Source organism: Heterocephalus glaber, unplaced genomic scaffold, assembly GCF_053883595.1.
Source record: "Heterocephalus glaber isolate CG9 unplaced genomic scaffold, H.glaber_assembly_v1.0 deba00001689, whole genome shotgun sequence".
NCBI classification, from domain to species: domain Eukaryota; kingdom Metazoa; phylum Chordata; class Mammalia; order Rodentia; family Bathyergidae; genus Heterocephalus; species Heterocephalus glaber.
The window spans coordinates 8,479,947-8,501,106 of record NW_028258414.1 but is presented as its reverse complement, the minus strand read 5'-3'; the positions used below and the strand labels follow the sequence as shown (position 1 = coordinate 8,501,106).

The window sequence follows — 21,160 nt, the reverse complement described above, 5'->3', positions numbered from 1 at the left end:
TAAGACAGTCCCTTATTAGTTATATGATTTGCAAATAGTTACATTCATTCTGTGGGTTTTCACCTTCTTTATGGCTTTCTTTGAAACCATAAAGTTTTGATTTTGTAGCTGCATAGTATAAGGCACAATGTTAAGTACAGCCTTAGGTGACGGAGGTAGTAATGGGTGTAGGAATTTGAGTTCAGTTGTGTCTCAGTTCTTGATTGATTTAGAGACAGTTTTGCTAGGTAGTCCAGGCTGGCCTTGAACTCACTCTCCCCCTCCCTTACCTTCCTGAGTGCCAAGATTAAACACATGTGCACCACCATGCCCAGCAAGATCAAAAGGAAGAAGACAGGGCTGGGGATTTAGCTCGGTGGTTCTGTCGCCTGCCTTGCAAGCACAAGGTCCCAAGTTTGATCCCCAGTACCAAAAAAAAAAAAGAAGAAGACAAAGCACTTAAGCTAATGTTAAGGTTAACACAGTTATTGTGATTGAGTGTCAAATTCAGGTCTAAATTTTCAGTGAAATATTGTTGAGAGCCAGGAGCACAAGAGGAATTATATAATTAATTAGAAAGATATGATCATTTTATTTTTATTATTTTGGTTTGGGGGGAATTTTTTTTTGGTACTGGGGGTTGAACTCGGGACCTTGTACTTGTGAGGCAGGTGGCAGTGGGGGGGATTTTTTGAGCCAAGGTCTTGCTCTGTACTTCAGGCTGGTCTTGAACTCACAGTTATCCTCCTGCTTCAGCCTCCCAAGTACTGGGATTACAAGCATGTACCACCATGTCTGTCGATATGATTATTTTAGAAATAATTTAACCAATTCCTGAGTAAGCTTTATTTGTATAATAGGATTTTATATGAAGGACTGTTGATTGTTGTTAAAGACGTTACCTGTTATTAACCATTTTATATGAAACACAGAAACACATTTAATATCATAGAGTTTTTAAAACAATGTGAAGGACTACATTAAAGTCAAATTGGTGCCTTCTCTGAGGGAATAAACGAATATTACTAAGTGGGAGGTTTTCTTGGTGTTTGCTAGTGCCAGTATGGAGACTTAAAAAGTGGATGTCAAGCCTGCCCTTTATTAAAATCCTGTGATTTTTGCCACAGTAAAGAAGAAAAAAAGATATTTTTCACACAGATTTTTTTTTTTTTCAATGCTCGAGATAGAACTCAGGACCTTGTGTGTGTTAGGCAAGTGCTCTACCATAGAGCTACACCTTCAGCCCTTTCTCACAGATTTTTAATTAAAGATAGATCTGAGGTTGTTTTCTGTTGAACTAAAACTCCTCTTGTAGCTAAAGGAAGTATTAGAGATGAAGGTATGCAAGAAGGTCCTATACTGTCTGAGCATGTAATTTACTGTAAAATTTTAACTTTGGCCAAAATGCAAATTTTTTTTTCTTTTTCCTTTCCTTTCCTTTCCCTTCCTTTCCCTTCCTTTCTTCAGTTCCTTTTTTCCTCCTCTCTCTTTCCCTTCCTTTTCTATAGAACTGGGGATCAAACCAGGTGCTCTCCACCACTGAGATATATCCCCTGCTCTTTTCATTTTTTATTTTGAGACAGGGTCTCACTAAGTTGCCCAGGCTGGGCTTTAACTTGCAGTCCTCCTGCCTAAGTGTCCCGAAGTCATGTGCAAGTTGTTTTTTCTAAAGATATTTTGGGAGACAAAAATAAATTAAATGATAAACAAGAGTCCTTGTATTAATTGTTACTACTTTCTGGTTTATGTTAACAAACACAAAAGTTTATTTGAACTTTTTCTTATTTACATTTTTATTGGTGAAAACAGTTATCCTTTAATTTTGTACAGGACTATACAGTTCAAACTTGCAATAAGATGTGGGATATTGTTACCACAGCTACACTTTGGGATGAGTTCATATGCCTGAGAATATTACCTTTCACATTTAAGGGTGCCTTGTATATTTGTGTATTTATTTTTTTATTTGATTTTTAGGGTTTTATATGACTGGAAAGAAAGATTGAAACAAGGCTGTGAAATTATTCAAAGTACTCCTTATGGACGCCCTGCAAATATTAGTGGCAGTACCTCATCACAAAGGATTTATATCACTTACCGAAGAGCTTCTGAAAACATGACTCAGAACACACTGGCTGTCACAGACATATGTATTATTATCCCCAGTAAAGGGGAAAGCCCACCACACACATTCTGCAAAGTTGACAAGAATCTCAATAACAGTATGGTAAGTGATTCTTTTGCACTGAGAAAATTAGCCACTGATTAAAAGAACATTATTTTAAGTTTTTCTTGAAAACTATAACATAATTACAGAATTGAAAAAATGTTGTAAAACATGTTGTGTTTTTTTTTTTTGTACCGGGGATCAAACTCAGGACCTTGCGCTTGTGAGGCAGACAGCAGCACCACTGAGCTAAATCCCCGGCCTTGGTTATTTTGTTTTTTTAAAAATGTATCTTAGTTATACTTTGAAAAGAAGCTGTACAAAAAAACTTCTTTTTTTTGGTACCGGGGATCGAACTCAGGACCTTGCACTTTAAAGGCAGGCAGCGGAACCACTGAGCTAAATCCCTGGCCCATAAAAAAACTTCTTAATTTAAAAAAAAAAAGCTTTTCACCCTAACTACAAGAGCACTGTTGTAACCATGGCTCCCCATACTCCTGACTTGTGACCTAGATTCCATACTGTGCACAGCTTTAAGACAAGGTTTTGGCAATTTTTCCTACTTCTTCTGAATGATCATTTTTTCCCTGTCAGATTACTTCTTCCAGCATGCAAAGCATGTTGCAGGATCTCCTATCGTCACAAAACTTTTTGGCCCCATACCCCCCACCTTTCATTATCCCATTTTATTCTTTACAATAAAATTTTTCAAAATAATTTATGTATATTCCATTCCATTCTTCACTTTGACTCTTTCCTATTAAACTTTTGTCTCTGTTTTTCCACCGAGATTTCTCTTTTTGAATTCAGTTCTCCATCTTAGTTGTTCAGCAGGTCTTAACCTGGATGATCATTTTTTCCTTCTGGAAACAGTGGCAGAAAGAAAGGATGTGTTCTCTTCATATGTGCTTGTTTTCTTTTCCTCCTACCACATCATTGCCATTCCCTTCTCCCCAATTCCTCTGCAGTGGGTGCTTCAGAGCTCAGTCCTTAGTCCTTTTATCTTCACCATCTAAACCCGCTCCCTTGGTGGTCTGATTTTTCACATATAGACTATGTGTGGGTGATTTCTAAATTTATGTGTCTAACTAGGCTGCTGTAATTTATTCTTTTCTTGAATGTCTTTTCTAATGGAGCATCTCAAATTTAATGTGTACAGCACTGGATGCTGCTGTGTGTTTCCAAACCTGCTTATCTACACAGTCTTCCTTGTTTAGCAAATGGAAATTCCACCCTCCTAGTTCCTCATACTAAGAAACCGTGAGGTAATCTTCGATCTTTCTTTCCCAGTTCTCATTCAATATCTGTAAACTCTGTTGATTCTAATTTCAGAATCTGTCTTAAACCAGACCACTTTCAGTTACTCACTTGCCACAACTCCAGTCAAAGCCATAGCAATCTCTTAATGGGATTATTATAATAGTCTTCAAATTGGGGAGCCAGACAAAGTTTTTCTCTTGAAGGCTAGATAAATTAAACTTTGTTAGCCATATATAGTAGTTTCTGTCTGATGTTCATCTTTTTTTTTTTTTAACAGCCCTTAAAGTGCAAAAACCAGTCTTAGTCATTATACGTTGTATAAATGTACTGAATTATCTCACTATATTCCGTAAATATGCACAATTACTATGTCTCAGTTTAAAAGAACATTTTTAGTTGAAGTATATGAAAACAGGCCTTACCCTGTTGCAACATATGGCAGGCCATAGTTTGTTGGTGTTTGATCTAACTGATCATTGATTCCAACTCTGCTCTCTATCAGGTATTCTTCATAATAGCAGCAAGGGTGATCCTTTGAAAACAAATCGGATCTTAACACTGCTTTGCTTAAAACTATAATGGCTTTCCAACTCACTCTTAGTAAAAGTCTAAGTCTATAATTGTCTTGTCTTTGTTCCTTTTTTGCTGTTTTCAGTTTTAAAAGTTTTTTTCTCACATCTATGAAGTAGAAAGTGAAGGTTCCATCTTTTGCCAGAGAACCATATTGCTTTGTTCTTTCAGACCTTTTAGTGTGCACATAATATACAGTAAATATAGTAAATTTACCCTTTATCTTTCAAATATTGGAAATTTCTATATATTTTGATAAGAGCATTTTTATTTTTGTTTTTGGTACTGGGGATCGAACTTGGGTCCTTGTGCTTGCGGCGCAGGCGGCGGAACCACTGAGCTACATCCCCGGCCCCAAGAAAAGCATTTTTAAACTATTCATCTGTATTAGTTTATATAACTGTCTACTTAATTCTTTTAATGATTCCATGATATTCCAGAAAATACCAATGCAGAGTGATAAATACAATTTATTTCTAGTTTTTCCCATTACTAATAATGCTGCTTTGATTAATCCTGTGCCTTTTTCTTTGCATTTTTATTACCATGTTGGCAGAAGAGTAAATAATTGCAGATAAAATTGGTGGCTCATGGCTATGCTGTATATTTTGAAAGATGCTTATAGATTAGTGTCAGCCTGTATTCCAAGCAGCCATAGTGTCTAAGAATGTGTGTAAGAATTTCCTAGTTCCCACACCTCACTAGTATTGGTTGTTACCACTTTTTATGAATTGACTGTCTGATAAGTAAGAAATCACTCTAAATTTTAACTTATATGTCTTTGATTACAGTGGAGGATGAGCATCTTTTAATGTATGCAGTAGTCCCCTGTTATCTACAGGAGATATATTCCAAGACACCCAGTGAATGTCTGAAACCTTTGATAGTATTGGACCCTATATATACTATGCTTTTGCTATACATACACACTTATGGCAAAGTTTCATTTGTAAATAAGGCACAGTAAGAGGTTAATGATAATAGCTAATGGTAAAATAGAACAGTTTTAACAATATTCTGTAATTAAATTGCCAGCACCAGTACTCTCACACCTTGGGGCCATTATTTAAGTAAAATAAAGGTTACTTGAACATAGGCGCTGCTATAGCTACTAAATGATTAATGGATGGGTAACATTCAGCAGGAATATGCTGGACAAAAGGATGATTCATGTCCCAGGAGGGATAGAGCAAGACTTAATCATATTACTTAGAGCACTATGCAGTTTAAAATTATGAATTTAAAATCATAAAATTATATATATAAATTTATAAAATTATGAATTTAAATTTATGAATTGGGATGCGGGTATAGATCAGTGGTAGAGTGATTGGGTACTGTATATGAGGCGCTTGGTTGGCTCTCTAGCACTGCAAAAAAAAAAAAAGGAATGAATTGTTTATTCTGAGTTTTCCATTTAACGTTTTTGGATGATAGTTCACCACAGGTAACTGAAAATTCAAAAAGTAAAAATGTGGATAAGGGCAGATTACTGTATATAACAGTTTTGAATGAATATTACTCCATTAGTGGGTGTGCCATGATTTATTTGTTACTTATTCTACTGTAGGACATATTCTACTGTAGGTAGGTACTGTAGGTTCTAATTTTTTGTATTAAAATCAAGCTGTTATTATAACACAGTCCACCATTAAATAAGTTACATTTATTGAACTCAGTGCTATACACTATTTTGAGCATCCATTGACTCAGTTAATTCCTCCAAACACCTTTAGTAGGTATTTTTCCTTCCTTTTTCAGAGAAGGAAATTTGAGAATCAAAGAGGTGGTTATTTTCTACAGCTATACCTACAATAAGCAGTTAAAGCGGGATTCAGATATGGGATATGGAAGTGTAGGATCAAACTCCTAGGCATTGTACTGTGTTGCTTCTTTCTTTGTGTGTCCTAAAATTTCTGGATCAAAGTATATGTATTTCATTTTACTTTATTATTTTTAAAACTTTATCTTAGTGTCTTGGTAAGTTACCCAGGGTGCCCTTGAACTTGCCATCCTTCTGCCTCAGCCTGCCATTGAGGTTATAGGCCTGTGCCACCATACCCACCATACCCAGCTGTGTTTACTTTTTGATATACTGAAAGATTTATATTCCTACCAATAAAATCCAAAAGTGTATTTTTCTTCACCTTGTCAATAATTGGTTTTTTAATCACAATTTTCAAATATAATTTTCTTTGGTGGTACAAAGGATTGAACCTAAGGCTCTCACATTGAGATACATCCTTATCCCTTTTAAAAAAATTTTTATTTTGAGACAGCATCTTGCTAAGTCCGTAAGTTGCCCAGGCTGAGCTTGAACTTGCCTTCCTCCTGTCTCAGTCTCACAGAGTGATGGGATTATAGGTACAACCACATCTGGCCAAATTCAATCTTTTAATAGCGCTAGAATAGATATGTACATTGTCGATTATTTAAATTAATACTTTGCTAAGATCTACTTTGCACACATCTTATCATTTGTTAAGTTTTCATGGGAAGTGGATTTTTAAATGTACTATTTAGGGGTGGGAATTTAGCTCAGTGTTTCCACCACTTGCCTCGCAAACACAGAGTCCCAAGTTCAATCCCTGGTAATCAAAAAAAAAAAAAAAAAAAGTACTGTTTAGCCTCTCAAGCTAACAACATGAGATAAACTAAAAGTTTAGAAAAAGCTGAAAGAGAAACACAGGGCTGTATTGATATGTGGCTAGATTTAAGACAAATTTTGGAACTCTGAATCTGTCTTTAACCCAATCAAAAAGAGCAGAGTGGATCTGTACTGTGTAGTGGTTACAATCATTATAGCCTAGTGATTCAGAGAACAAACTCTGTAGTCACTGTGTCGATGTATAAACACTATCTCTGACAACTACTGGGTACGTGACTTTGGGTAAGTAATTTAAACGCTCTCTGTCTTTGTTTCATGATGTAAAATGAGGATAATAGCAACATGTACCTTATTGTGATGATTAAATCAATTTAGGGCTGTGTCCCAATGGATAAAAACAAGCGTTGTGTAGGTGTTAGCTTGTCGTATATAAGCATCAATGGATCCTTCCAATGGCTAATGTGAAAGCAGATTGAGACATTTCCTGTAAGCAACATCTGCAATTTTAAGGCAGTAGCAGTATTTATTTAAACAGTTTAAAAAGTAGATATTGACATCTGAATTGTATTCTAAGAGTTTATTGTAGGCACGTGATCCCTAGTTTTATGATAATTTTTTCCTACTATTCATATTCAAAAATGTTTTATCCTTTTGTGACAATCTTGAATATTGTTTTAATTTGATGACGTGTCGGAGACATGCTGGAGAAAGAAGATCATGATGGTAAATAGTTTTTAAGCCTTACATGATGGTGGTAGTGATGGCTAGAATAGTTTTTGTTTTCCAAGCCTGGGGATTGAACCAAGGGCCTTGTACAGGCTAGGCAAGTACTCTCTAGTTTTTTGTCGTTGTTGTTGTTGTTGATGTTGATGTTGTTTGAAACAGTCTAAGAGTCTCACTGAGTCTCCCAGGCTGTCCTCCAACTTGCCTCTTGCCTCAGTCTCCCAATAGCTAGGACTACAGGAACATGCCTCCACACCTGGCAAACGGTGGTTTTTGAACTCTTCCATCACATGAATCCAGATTAACAACTTAATTAAATTTGATCTGGTATTTCAGCAAGGATATACAGACTTACAGATACTTGGCATTTTCCCATTTGTGAGTTTTTCATTTATTTTGTGGATGTGTTCATTTTGATTGAAAGTAATTGACATTGTCATTAGAACCATTTCTAGGTCTCATTAGTTAAGGTATTCTAGCTAAACTTTGTTTGCCTTTTGGTCATTTTTTTTTTTTTTGGTACCGGGAATCGAACTCGGGGCCTTGCGCTTGAGCAGCAGGCGAAACCACTGAGCTAAATCCCCGGCCTTTTTTGGTCAGATATTTGGAGGTGCATAAACATTCTGTTTTCTGAATGCTGTGTTATATAAATAAGATAGATATTTGAATATTATTCTCTCTTATTTAGTTTGACCACTTTATGCTTTTAGGTCTTGGTTTTGGAAGACTTTTAATTTTAGGAGATGTTCTTTTCTTGATAAAAGAAAAAATGATCGTACAGTGGTATCTATTCTGATTGCTGTTCATGAGGATTGTTTTGTTTTGTTTTGAAGGAGTCAGTACTGATGGTTGATCCCAGGGCTTCACACATGTGATGCAAGTAATCTAGAATTGAACTATATCCTCAGCCCTGTTCATCATATTTTTAGGAATACATAATTGAAAGCTTTATTAAATGTGTGAGCTAAGTATCAGAGAAACCAAAGAAAGAAACTTATGCATATTCAGATACCTGACGTCTTATTGAAAATCTTTATGTTATTTGTCTGTGTTCTCTATAGATCTTACCTTTTTTTTTGGTACCGGGGATTGAACTTAGGACCTTATGTTTGTGAGGCAGGTGTGGGCAGTGCCACTGAGCTAAATCCCTGGCCCAATCATACCTTTTTAAGTGATTACTTGTCACCTGTCCTTACCTAGATATATAATTTATTACTATTCAGAAATGACTTTAGTAAGTATAGTTCTTATTTAATTTATGAAAGGATTACATAAGAAGCAAAAAGAGCCAAAAAACAAAAAACCATCTGAATATTCAATTTAAGTATTAAGTCCAGACACTAAAAGCTTGTACATTGACTTTTAGAAGTATCTCTTCTTTAGTTTACTTACTCTTTTTGTTATTTTGAGTTTTGTTTGTTTTGTTTTTTGAGACAGGGTCTCATTATGTATTCCAGACTGGCTTTGAACTCGCTATGTAGCCTAGACTGGCCTCAACTTGCAGCAATCCTCCTGCCTCAGCCTCCTGAATGCTAGGATTACAGGTGTTCATCACCACACCTAGCTGTAGTGTACTTACTGTTATACTCAAAGCATATTAAAAAGAACATTTAAATGGCAGAAGAAGAAGGCATAAAGGAAAAAAGGCTTGTAAGAAAATAGGTATACCAGGGCTGAGGATTTAGCTCAGTGATTCCACCACCTGCCTCGCAAGCGCAAGGTCCCGAGTTCAATCCCCGGTACCAAAAAAAAGGGAAAGAAATGGGTACTACACCAACAATAACAAAAAGTAATGAGTATAACCTGATGCAGAATAGAAAAATTAAAAAGCAGATATTAGGAATTTTTTAAACTTTATAGCAGTGTCAGATAGGATTAAATGTTTCCATAAATCTTAATAGTTTCTAAGGTCATATCATAATTTATATCCATATGATGATTTTAATGAGCTAATCTTTGCTAAAATGTTTTACTGTGTGTAACAAAGCAAGGAAAAGTTCTTCACAAGGAGCTGAGTTATTGCAGCTTTATTCATAATAGCCAAAAAAGGGAAGGTATGGTGGAACAACCTAAGTGTCCTCAGTGGGAGAATGGATATACTGGTTTATTTATCAGTAGAGTACTTGAGTATCCAGGTAAGATGAAGAAATTGCATTATGATACCAACTTTGCAAACTCTCAAAAAACATATTGATGAGTAAAAATAGGAAACTTCAAAAGGATATATTCAGTTATATCATCATTATGTAGAGTTAAGCACACAATAATTATAAATATACACATACAGTATGTGTGTATTTGTGTAATAGAAATTTTAAAAGTGCATGAGAAGGAAGTACACTAGCTTCAGGCTAAGTTGTTAAGAGGAGGAAAGGGAATAAAAGATAGGACTTTTAACTAAACTTGTAATTTTTAATTTCTTTATACATTAAATATCTGAAGCAAATATGACAGACTGTTAACATTTATTAAATCTCCATGGAAGTACATGATGTTTCTTATACTATTCTCTTAATATTTAAAATTATTAATGTAATTTATTTTCTCTGTATTTGTTCTCAGTGCTCTAAATCTCCCCTTCGTGTACTTGTTTATGTAGATACTCTATCATGTATACAAAAACATATCCTCTTGTGTTCATTAAATATATTTATTAAACACCTTCTACATAGTAGGCAAGGAGGACTGTGCAGAGTGGAAGGATGTTTATTATTGTATACAAGCATGCTGAAGGAAGGGCTTTCTGATAAAGAATGATTTGAATTGAGACTTAAAGGAGGTGAGGAAGCGTGCTGTGTTAGTGTATCTGTAACTACCTGCATCTCATGTGGTAACATCTCCCAAACTTGTATATCCATTTCAGATTTCTCTTCTTAGCTCCACTTCATTCTTCATTTGGACTTCTTATAGAAGTTTCAAATGTAATGTATCTAAGATTGAACTCCTCAAGCCTGGGTAATTTATTGAGATCCTCCAAATGATGATGATTATGATGATGATGATAGGCTGGGATGTAGCTCAGTGTGAAGGCTTAGTACTGGCCCCCAAAACCCCTGAATTCTGTCACCCCACAGTCTATTTTATTTAGTCTTCCCTACGTTGAACTTCATTCTTCCCATTACTCCCCTCTTAACACCTTGGTATTATTGGGTACAAGGGTACATTTGAGTAGGAGGAATAACTGTAGTACACAAGAATAACTATGTTCACAACAATTAATTATATATTTCAAAATAGCTAGTGTAGAAGATTTGGCATGTTCCTAACACAAAGAAATGATACATATCATATCTGAAACTGATCATTACAGATTTTATAGATGTATTAAAGTATAGCTCTATACCCCATAAACAGGTATCATTATGATGTGTCAACTAAAAATAAAAGTAGATATTTAAAGACAAGTTTGGTGTCTTCTTTGATTCCCATAGTTCTTATCTAATGAAATAGGGTATTATTATTGTCTCTATATTCAGAATATCCAGATTCTAACCTCTTTTCATCATTCCTCACTGCTAACACCTCATCCAAGCCACCATCATTTTTAAGCTACCTTTTTTAGTAGCCATCTAACTGACCTCCACCTCTCCATCACTGTTACTCTTCTCTGCTCACATTGCCACTTTAGCTTTTAGAAGACAAGCATGCCCCTATTACCAGGGCCTTTCTATTTGCCTTTCCCCCTGTCTGTAAACCTCTGCCCCAAGAGTCATTCATTCAGCAAATTCTTTTTTTGTTTGTTTGGTTTTTTCTTTTTTGAGACAGAGTCTCACTTTGGAGTTCAGGCTGGCTTTGAACTCACTATGTGGCTCAGACTGGCCTTGAACTCATGGGTGATCCTCCTGCCTCAGCCTCTGAGTGCTAGGATTACAAGCATGCACTACCACACCCAGCACAGCAAATTCTTTTATAAGGCCCTAGTGCCAGGCACTGTTTTAGGTACTAATGATAATATAGAATGTAGAGCTTTTCGGGGTCGGGGGAGGTAATTATAGATCATAAGTTTTAAAGTAGGTTTGAAAGTGATAAATGCTGTCATAAGAAAAGCTAGAGTAGTGTATAATGGAATGGTGGGGGTACTGGAGAATGGATTGTAGTGGGCCCTTAATTGAAGGCAATATTTGAAGTCAGGGAGTAAACTATTCAGATATCATGGGCAAAGAATGCTTTAAATAGAAGGAAAACTCTTTGCAAAAGGCCTCATGGAATAGGTATTCCTGGCACGTGAAGAGACTGATTATGTAAGAATTTTAGGTGATTGTAAAGATTTCGGCTTTTATTCTGAATGAATTTGAAGTTTTGAACAGAACAATGACATGCTGTGGCATTTTGGTTTTTTAAAATTAATTGCAATTTTTATTTTGTGAAAAAATAAAATTTCCTAACAAAATAATAAGAGAATAACAAGTTAATACACGTGTATCATTGTCTTCAAAGTAGTTACTCAGAGTACAAGACATAGAGCAAAAATACTCTTACAACAAAGAAACAGGTCGTAACACAAAACTTTCTTTTCAGTGAACTAAGATAAACTAGTAGTATAAATGGAGCAAATTAACATATAGAAATATTTTTAAAACAACAGATATTTTGTCTTAAAAGGCACTTCATGAGTAATAAATTATAGAGGGAAGCAAAGATAGAAGGAGGAAGATCATTTGGGAGATCGTTGCAATCTAGAGTAGTGGAGTTATAGAATTATCATTAAATTATGATAATAACATTATTATATACTGCTTTTAACTATCAGTGACCTTGCCCTTTTTTATTTGCATGGCGTATATGAAGAGTATTTATTTCATAAAGCTAATTATTTTACTCGTATTTCAGACACTTTTATTTACATATTTAGTAAGATTTACTATAAACCCCTACTATCTGTGAGCCAAACAAACATACCTTGTAATAACAGAGTTATGCTCCTGGTTAGAAGAATACAGAGGATGGAGCCATCCTGGTGCTTTTTAGGCTAGGAATGCTTCTCTGAGGAAGAGACATTTGATCGAAGACCTAAATAAATTAGAGAATGGGCACAGGAAACAATGTAAAGGTCACAGTGTCAGTGTGTGTGTCAGTGTGTGTTTCAGTATGTTTGCACCAAGACAGGTGGTGAGGTTGCAAGATTTGATCAAACAGCAGAGATCCGATTATATAGGACTCTACGGTCTACTGTAAGGGAGATGCAGTTTTGTTCCTATCTGATAGGAAGCCCTTTGATAGGGACATGATCTGATTTACATCTTAATAGGCTCCCTCTGGCTGTAAAATATTGAGGGACAAGACTAGAAGCTGAGAAATTGGTTTGGAGGCTATAGCAGTAGTCCGAGTAAAGGACTGGGGATTTAGCTCAGTGTCACGGTGTCTGCCTTGAAAGCTCAAGGTCCTGAGTTCGATCCCCAGTACCGGAAAAAACCAAAGAAGTAAACTCTGAGCAGTAGTCCGAGTGAAAAATGGTGATTCTTTGATCAAGAAAGTGATCAGATTCAAGGTGGATTTTGAATGTAGAGTTAATAGGATCTGTAGGATAGGAGATGATGTATGAGACAAAAATAAAACTAAATTGGCTCCTGAATTTTGAGACTGAGTAAATGATCAGGCCATTTCCTAAGGTGGGAAATACTGAGAGGAAGAGCAAGTGTGAGGAGGACCAGACTTGTATTATGGTCATCGAAAATATGAGGTTAAACATAGACGTCCAGGTGGCAGAGTAGGCAGTTAGATATGAGTCTAGGCTTGGTGGCAATGGTGATGGGGTTTTGTAGCTGGGACTAGAAATTTGAGATTCCTCAGTGAGTGGCTATTATTTAAAACCACGCAACTGGATGTGTATCATTTAGAGAAAGTAGAGAGAAGAGTCATTTTAATGACCTGGAAAAGAGAAAAAGTTCTACAAAGGAGACAGAGGAGTGGCCAGAGATTTGATAGGGAAGAACCAGGAGAACAAGGTACCTCATAATCAAGGAAATGATCAAGAGGGAGTCATCAGTGGTACCAAAATCTGATGAGAAGTTGAATAAAATGAAGGCTAGGAATCAACCATCAGACTTGAGATCATCACAGATATTGTTAAGGCATTTCCCCCCAGTACTGGGGATTGAACCCAGAGCCTTCACACTTAGCGACATCCCCAGCCCATTATTTTGAGACAGGGTCTTCGTAAGTCACTGAGTTGCCCAGGTGGGGCTTGTGATCCTCCTGTATCAGTCTCACAGAGTGCTGGGATTACAGGTGTGCATCACCATGGCTGGCTGTGAAGGCATCTTTAAACCTGGTTTGGAAAGGATGGAAAATATGAAAATGGGTATTATATTTCTTGAGTTTGGCTTAAGGCTTCAGAAAAATATGACACTCACTGGAAGGGGTTTGAGAGTCAAAAGGAAAATATTACATGAATAGGTAGGTATATATTCATTTCTGTTCAAGGTTCAGACCTAAAATAAAAATTGTGTCTAGTTTTGTTTTTAAAAATCAGCTTTTTCTTACATTGTTGCTGTTGTAAGGAGAAAACAATGTTAAATTATACTTTTATAAGAAAAGTGGACAATGAATCCAATAAAATACTACAAAATAAAAAATTGAAAATAGCTAGCGGAGAAAATTCTGCTGCTACATCATAGGTAATATATACTGGAGAGCTTAGAGATTCTATTTTTATCAAGTTATTGCCTTTTAAAATTAAACGTTATTTCTCTTTTAATTCAGTGGGGATCTGCAGTATACTTATGTTATAAAAAATCAGTGGCAAAGACCAACACTGTATCTTACAAAGCTGGTAAGTATCAGTTCTCAAGGAATACTTTATATATAAAAATATTATGAGGCCAGGGATTTAGCTCAGTGGTTCCAGTGCCTGCCTCACAAGCGCAAGGTCCCGAATTTGATCCCTGGTACCAAAAAAAAAAGGATTCAGTAAAGTTAAAGAAACAAACCTGACTATAATATATTAGTATCATCCAACCCAGCTCCTCTGATTATCAATTTTGTCTTCATCCATATATTTTTGGATCCTGCATGGATGATTAATTTGAAAAAAAAAGGGTAGGTTTTTAAAAAGCCTTTATTTTGTTTTATTTATTTACTTATTTATTTATTATTTGCTTTTTTGAGACAAGCTATTGCTATATACCTCAGGCCAGCCTTAGTTTTAAATAACTGATAAGTAGATGCCATTTCTCTTTAACTTTTTGAATCAGCAGAAAGCATAGAAAAAAAGATACTGGGCTGGGGATTTAGCCCAGCAGCACAGCCCCTGCCTGGTAAACACAAGTACCTAAGTTCGATCCCCAGGACCAAAAAAAAAAAAAAGAAATAAAGATATTTTTTCTGTTAATTAATGTTTCTTTAATATTAACGTTCAATTTAGTCAAATTTATAGTTCATATATAATTATTTTCTATAATGTTGAAAAATGTTTTAAACTCATTTGCAGTTTTATGATGCATAATCAAAATATTCAATTTCTCGATAACCTCAAAATATCAAACATTGATTTTACTTCTAAGACAGCCAATTCAGTCTTTTAAAAAATGTTTTTTTAAAAAAATTTGGGGCCAGGGATAGCTCAGTGGTTCTGCTGCCTGCCTCGAAAGCGCAAGGTCCTGAGTTCCATTCCCGGTACCCCCCCCCCCCCAAATTAATGTCCTAGACTCTTAACTTTCTCTTCTTCCTTTAGTTTTCTAGTACTCATAATTCACCACTATTTGTGTACTTACTTTACAACTTTACTTGTTACCTCATGACCTGAGAGGAGTGCACAGTTAACTAGATCTTCATGGGGACCACTGACTGGCTCAGGTATAATTAGAGAATTTTAATACTGCCTTGAGCTAAGCATGGTGATGCACACCTATATTCCTGTATATCTAAGAGGCTGAGGCAGGAGGATTACAAATTTGAGGCCAAACTGCAATTTAGTGATACCTATCTCAAAATAAAAAACAAAAAGTACTGGAAATGTACCTCATTGGTACAACACTCCTGGGTTTAATGCTCAGTGTCTCACACATACCCTAAAATAAAACTTCCCTTGGACCTTCATTTATCTAGTTGATCTCAGATGAGAAAACCAGAGACTTAACTTTTTCAAAATCAGAGAGATAGTAGTAGTAGAACTATTCTTTTTTATTCTTGTTGGGTTTTTTGTTGTTATTGTTTTGCTTTGTTTTGTTTTTTGGTTTTTTTTTGGTACCGGGGATTGAACTCGGGATCTTGTGCTTGCGTGGCAGGTGCTGGAACCACTGAGCTAAATCCCCAGCCCTTTTCTTATTGTTTTTGTTTTGTTTTGTTTTTAGAACCGGGAATCAAACTCAGGACATTAGGCCTGCAAGGCAGGAGTGGTGCCACTGAGCTAAATCCGCGGCCCAGAACTATTCTTAGTCCCAATTTATTGTTTAGTTTTTGTGGTTTGGTCTGGTAATGGTTTCCACTTACCCTTAAGGCCTTCAAAGTCAGAGAACCTATTTTTTGTTTCTAGTCCCACAGAATTCAGTTTAAGGCTCTGCTTCTAGGATGTGTTTAATAGAAGATATCTGGATCAATTTCTCTTTTTCTTTTCTTTTCTTTTTTTATGTAGTTCAGGCTGGGCTTGAACTCACTGTGTAGCTCAGCAATCTTCCTGCCTCAGCTCCCCAGTGCTGGGATTTCAGGCTTCCACCACCATGCCTAGCTGGAGTATTTTCAAGACTCATTTACCTAACATGAAATAATAGGTCCCTTAAATCTCTATCTTCATATAATCTGGGGTTATTTAGAAGCTGAGTTTGTGTTGATACTGTTGTGATGGCATTTTAAATATGTGACTCTGCTAGCTTTATGAATGATTTTCTGGTTTTTACTCTAGAACTTACATATATACAGTATGTATTTTACTGTATAAAGCCCCTTGAGGGAAAAGTTACTGAGAGCCGGTGAAGGTAGATATATACAAATAACCATATTGAAATTTTTTTTAAGTATATATATATTTTTTGGTACCAGGGATCAAGTTTGGGACCTTGCACTTGCGAGGCTAGTGTGACCATAAACTGAATTTTTAGGGGAATGTGGTATGTTTTTGGGGTTTTTTTTGGAACCGGGGATCGAACTTTGGTCCTTGTGCTTGCGCAGTAGGCAGCAAAACCACTGAGCTAAATCCCTGGCCCTGTGTGTATGTTTTTAGAAAATGCTTTGTCTTGTTAGCATTAACCTAGCTTTTAGGTGAAACTTGATAAATATTAAGTGGTTAAATTAATACTAATCGTTATAATGTTTGAAGATTAAAATGTATATGAATTCCACTAAAGAATTCAAAGTTCTAGATTCACAGGCTAAATATAAAGAATGTGAGAAGTCTTCATTTATGCATGATTTTTTATACAAACATTGCATTGTCGAGAAACCCATGTCGATGTATATTGTGTGGGAACACATCTAGTCATTTTGGTTTTATTCATATTGCAAATGAACACAGAATTGTGATGAGCCATCTGTATATAGGATGTACACAAGTAATAAAGCAGGTTAGATCAAAGCCCTGTAAGTGTGCAAGGTTCTCAATTATAAGTCATAGAACCAAAATCTTTGGAACATTTCTCATGTACTACAAACTCATACAGGATAATTGAAAATTGATGTCAATTATTTCTGTGTAGAATTCTGCAGAAAACATACAACCAAAGGAGGTCTCCTAAAGGATAAATCTACTGTGTTCATCTGTAACTCATTCTTAAAGTAGGTCTCGAGTACATATTTGAAAGTTCACTTTTAAGAATAAATGTGCTGACATAAGAATTCAGAGTTCTTTGATGAGCACATTTACAGTGTTTTTCCTTTCCAAATTTGTGAAATAGTAAAGCATTTTATTTTTTATTATGATCAGCTAAATTCGAGAGGTGATCAACCTAATATCATTGTTTTATAGGTCTAATTTGTAGATACCCTCAAGAAGATTATGAATCGTTCTCACTACCAGAATCTGTTCCCTTATTTTGTTTACCAATGGGTGCAACTATTGAATGTTGGCCATCAAATAGCAAATACCCGCTGCCTGTATTTTCTACATTTGTGTTAACTGGAGCCTCAGCAGAAAAGGTACTATGTATTTCAACAAATTGTATCTGCATACTTCTTGTATATTTTAAGTATATTTTAACTTATGTGTAATACAAGAAACAGTAGAAAAAAATAACTGGTTAAATTGAATCCTTTATACATACTTCCATTTGGTTTAAATAGCTATATCTAGAGAGATAGGAGGAGAGAATTTTCATTCTGACCCATCCTCCTAAATACTTTTTTTGTGAATACCATGAAAGATTATTTTCATCATCAAATGATAATTCACTAGTTTATTTACTGTGATTAAAAAGAAGCTTTGAAATTAATACAAAAGATATTATTAAATATAACATGATTTAGAATCATAGACTTTTTTTGGTAGTGGTGCTACAGATTGAACTCATAGCCTTCTTAGAAGGGACCTTGGACATCCTCATTTTATTTAAAAAAATTTTTTTTTCATCCTCATTTTATACATTGAAGTCCAGTGAAATTCAGTAACTTGCCCAAAGATTGGAATTTGTATTGCCTTATCTAAAATTCTGTCCCTCTTTCTACTAAATAATTTTCAACCATTTTCTTACAGAGAACATTGGTACAGTTGGTTTTACTCTTTTTTAAAAAAAATCCACTTTAATGGGTGAGGATATAACTCAGTGGTAGGGTGCTTGTCTACCATATGTGAGGCCCTGGCTATGATCCCCAGGACCATATACACACACAAAAAGAAATTTAATTAAAACACCTTTTATTCAGCAGTGTGGATAAATACTACTGTATAGTTCTTAAATGCATCAAAAAAGCAAGGGTGATATCTGTTCATCACTGTGTTTCTAGACCTTGGAACCTTGCCTGGCCCATAGTAAACATCCATTAAATAGTTAACTGATTGTGATTTGAGTAAATGATACAAAGTATATTTATTAACTATATTACTTATTTTACAGGTCTATGGTGCTGCTATTCAGTTTTATGAACCATATCTTGAGGAGAATCTCACAGAAAAACAGAGACTTCTTTTAGGCTTATCTTTGGCAGATTGGAAGTCTGATAGTTCCAAAACAATTCACACTAACAAATGCATCTGTCTTCTTTCTCACTGGCCTTTTTTTGATGCATTCAGGAAGTTTCTGACTTTTCTGTATCGTTATTCTATCTCTGGACCTCATGTCCTTCCAATTGAGAAGTAAGTAAGAAGTTTCTTGGTTTAAAATTTGGCAAACCTTTCATTATGTGGTATATTTGTACTAATAATTGAGTAAATTTCATATGGAAATTGGATTTCTTATTTGAAAAAAGTTTGATTATTTCTTTTAATGTATTCATTCAAGTAATATGTTACTGTTTTACTTTTAAAGTCTTGTTATTTTAAATAATTTTATTTGTAATAATAAACTAAACATTTTGACTTAAATTGAAATGAATTATTTTGAATAAACATTTTGAGGCTTTTAAAATATTCTTACGAAGTTTAGAGACCCTAATCTGGAGAAATATTGGAACATTACCTACCCCCTCCTCCCCTGCTAATACTGGGGATTTAACCCAGGTCCTTTGTACAAGGCCCCAGACATGCCCCCCCCCTTATTTTTTGAGACAAGGTCTGAGTTCCATAGCTGTGCACACAGGATTCAAACTTGCGATACTCCTGCCTCAGCCTCCCAGAGTGCTGGGATTGTAGGCATGAACCATCATTCCTAGCTGAAATGTAACTAAATTTATAATTCTTAGGTATAATTTGTATTTATTATGGACATTTAAAAATAAAGTTGACATGCACCAAAATAAACCTCTCCTCCTTTAAAACAAAACAAAAATTAATGTTTCATGCAGTAAGACCTGCTGCAAATGAGATAGAAATATCTCTGTTGTCTGTCATTGTCTTAAGAGGTCCTTGGCTTACACTTTGAGTTCTGTTATTTTATACCATCTATCACTTAAGCTCTTTTGTGTCCTGTTGCAGAATTTTCTGACTTTGGTGACAATTGTGAAGTAAGAATTATCATAAGTCCATCAGTGTACAATATTACTTTTAATTTTCCTAACTCTTTTCAACTATCATCTCAGTATTCTAAACTAGCACTTCTAGTTAGATCAAACTTTTTTATCTCAGGGCGCCTTTATAATCTTAAAAAAATGACTCAAAAGAGTTTTTCTTTATGTGTTATATCAGTATTTACTATAATGGGAACTAAAACTTAGAACTTTAAAATTATTTACTGTATAATTCATTTTAAAAATGAACTCATTACATGCAGTGCCAATATAAATATCTTTTTTGGAAAATAACTTTTCAAAACAAGTGAGAAGAATAGCATTTTTGACATTTTTGCAAGTCTCTAATGCCTAATTTAATAGGTCACAGCTGAGTTCTCATTTCTGGTTCTGCAATCAGTTACAGTAGTTGTGTTGATTGAGTGTACAAAGAAAACCTGACTTCACACAGATGTAGGTGGAAGAGGGAGACATTTTAATTGTAGATAATTTTTGACACTACAGTAAAGCTTGACAGGTGGTAATTTCCTACAGGTTATTTGCAATGTAGAATCTGAAATTTTGTTAATAAGCTTTCTTTCTGTGTTACATTAAAATCTGTTGGTCTGTTTAACTTTTTTCGTGGAACTTTTACTCATGCATGATTTTGTGGCATTATTCTTGGTTATTTGGAAAATACTTGTTAACTGAGTTAAGTACTTCCAAATGTAGACACACATCATCATCAGTGTAAAGCAGTCACATTTGTTAATATCACCACCTATCTCAGTAAGGTTTTTGAGTATTGGTGCATTACTAGGTTCATGATGACAAAATTCTTCTTTTTCATTTGGAAGTTTGAGCCAGTTATTAACAATAAGTGCTGCAAGTTATTTACTATGAAGCACCAGGCTCACTTTGTTCATTTTCAAAAACATGGAAAATAGCTTCTGAACACCCAACACTGTATAATCTTAATTTGTCAGTCGTCTTTGAAACAAAAATGCCATTCTGTGGGAGGAAAATACCAGCTAATTCACTCACAACTCAGTTGGTTAAGTGCTTTTCCACAATCAAGACAACCATCATATTAATACTAATGGAAGTGCTTTATGCATACTTCCCTTTCTATCACACAGAGTATTTTTTTAAATGTATACTACAGAATAAAGAATAAGATTATATTGACTGCTTCAAAGACATTCTTAAGTGAAACTGACATTTCTTTTATTGTGTGTAGTAAGTAGTAAAGAATACAACAACTTTTGGAGGTCCCAGCAGTTTTATCCACAATGCTTCTGCGCCATCCACGCAATTGTCAACACAATGAAAAAGGCAAATGGTGTCTTATTATCATCATGAAAATAGTTGGGTTTTTTTCCCCATTAAGTTTATTGGTACATTTTTGGTATAAAATACAGTTACATTCATCATTGGGATCTTGTACCTTTACATGAGTATCTTGGTTCTTATTTTTTTCCCCTTCCCTTGTCCTCCCTTCACCCCCTCCACCCTTCCCTATTTGCAAAGACCTTGTTTCCATTTTTTTTCCCTCTTCTCATATTTTTTACTTTCCCTTTTTTCCCTTCCCCTACCCCTCCCAATTCCCCTGCTCTTTTAGACCTTTTCTTCCTGTTACACAATATCAGTTATACGTTTTTTAAATTACAATATTAAGATCTAGGAGACATTACCACAGATTTTACAGAATTTAAAAGGCTATAGAAAGCATATTACAAAAATCTTTTTTGAAATAAATTTGAAAACTTCTAAGAAGTACCTTGGAAGACAAATTAATGAAACTAACTCTGGAGGAAATATAAAATTTGAATAGCACCTATTAA

General features: G+C 35.1%; 1 protein-coding gene across 11 annotated transcripts in view; it reads left to right on the top strand.

Annotated features, from left to right (window-relative positions):
- Positions 1-21,160, top strand: part of Dennd4a (DENN domain containing 4A) — a 141,165-nt gene that overhangs the window by 34,164 nt on the left and 85,841 nt on the right. For 9 of the 11 annotated variants that reach the window (XM_087199084.1, XM_087199083.1, XM_087199082.1 and 6 more), the window contains 4 exons: positions 1,957-2,206; positions 14,010-14,079; positions 17,206-17,375; positions 18,290-18,528. In XM_087199084.1, coding sequence (XP_087055210.1) covers positions 1,957-2,206; positions 14,010-14,079; positions 17,206-17,375; positions 18,290-18,528 — 729 coding nt within the window. Of the gene's footprint in view, positions 1-1,956; positions 2,207-14,009; positions 14,080-17,205; positions 17,376-18,289; positions 18,529-21,160 lie in introns of those variants that run through there. The other 2 variants (XM_087199085.1, XM_021237055.2) reach the window with 2 other exon arrangements.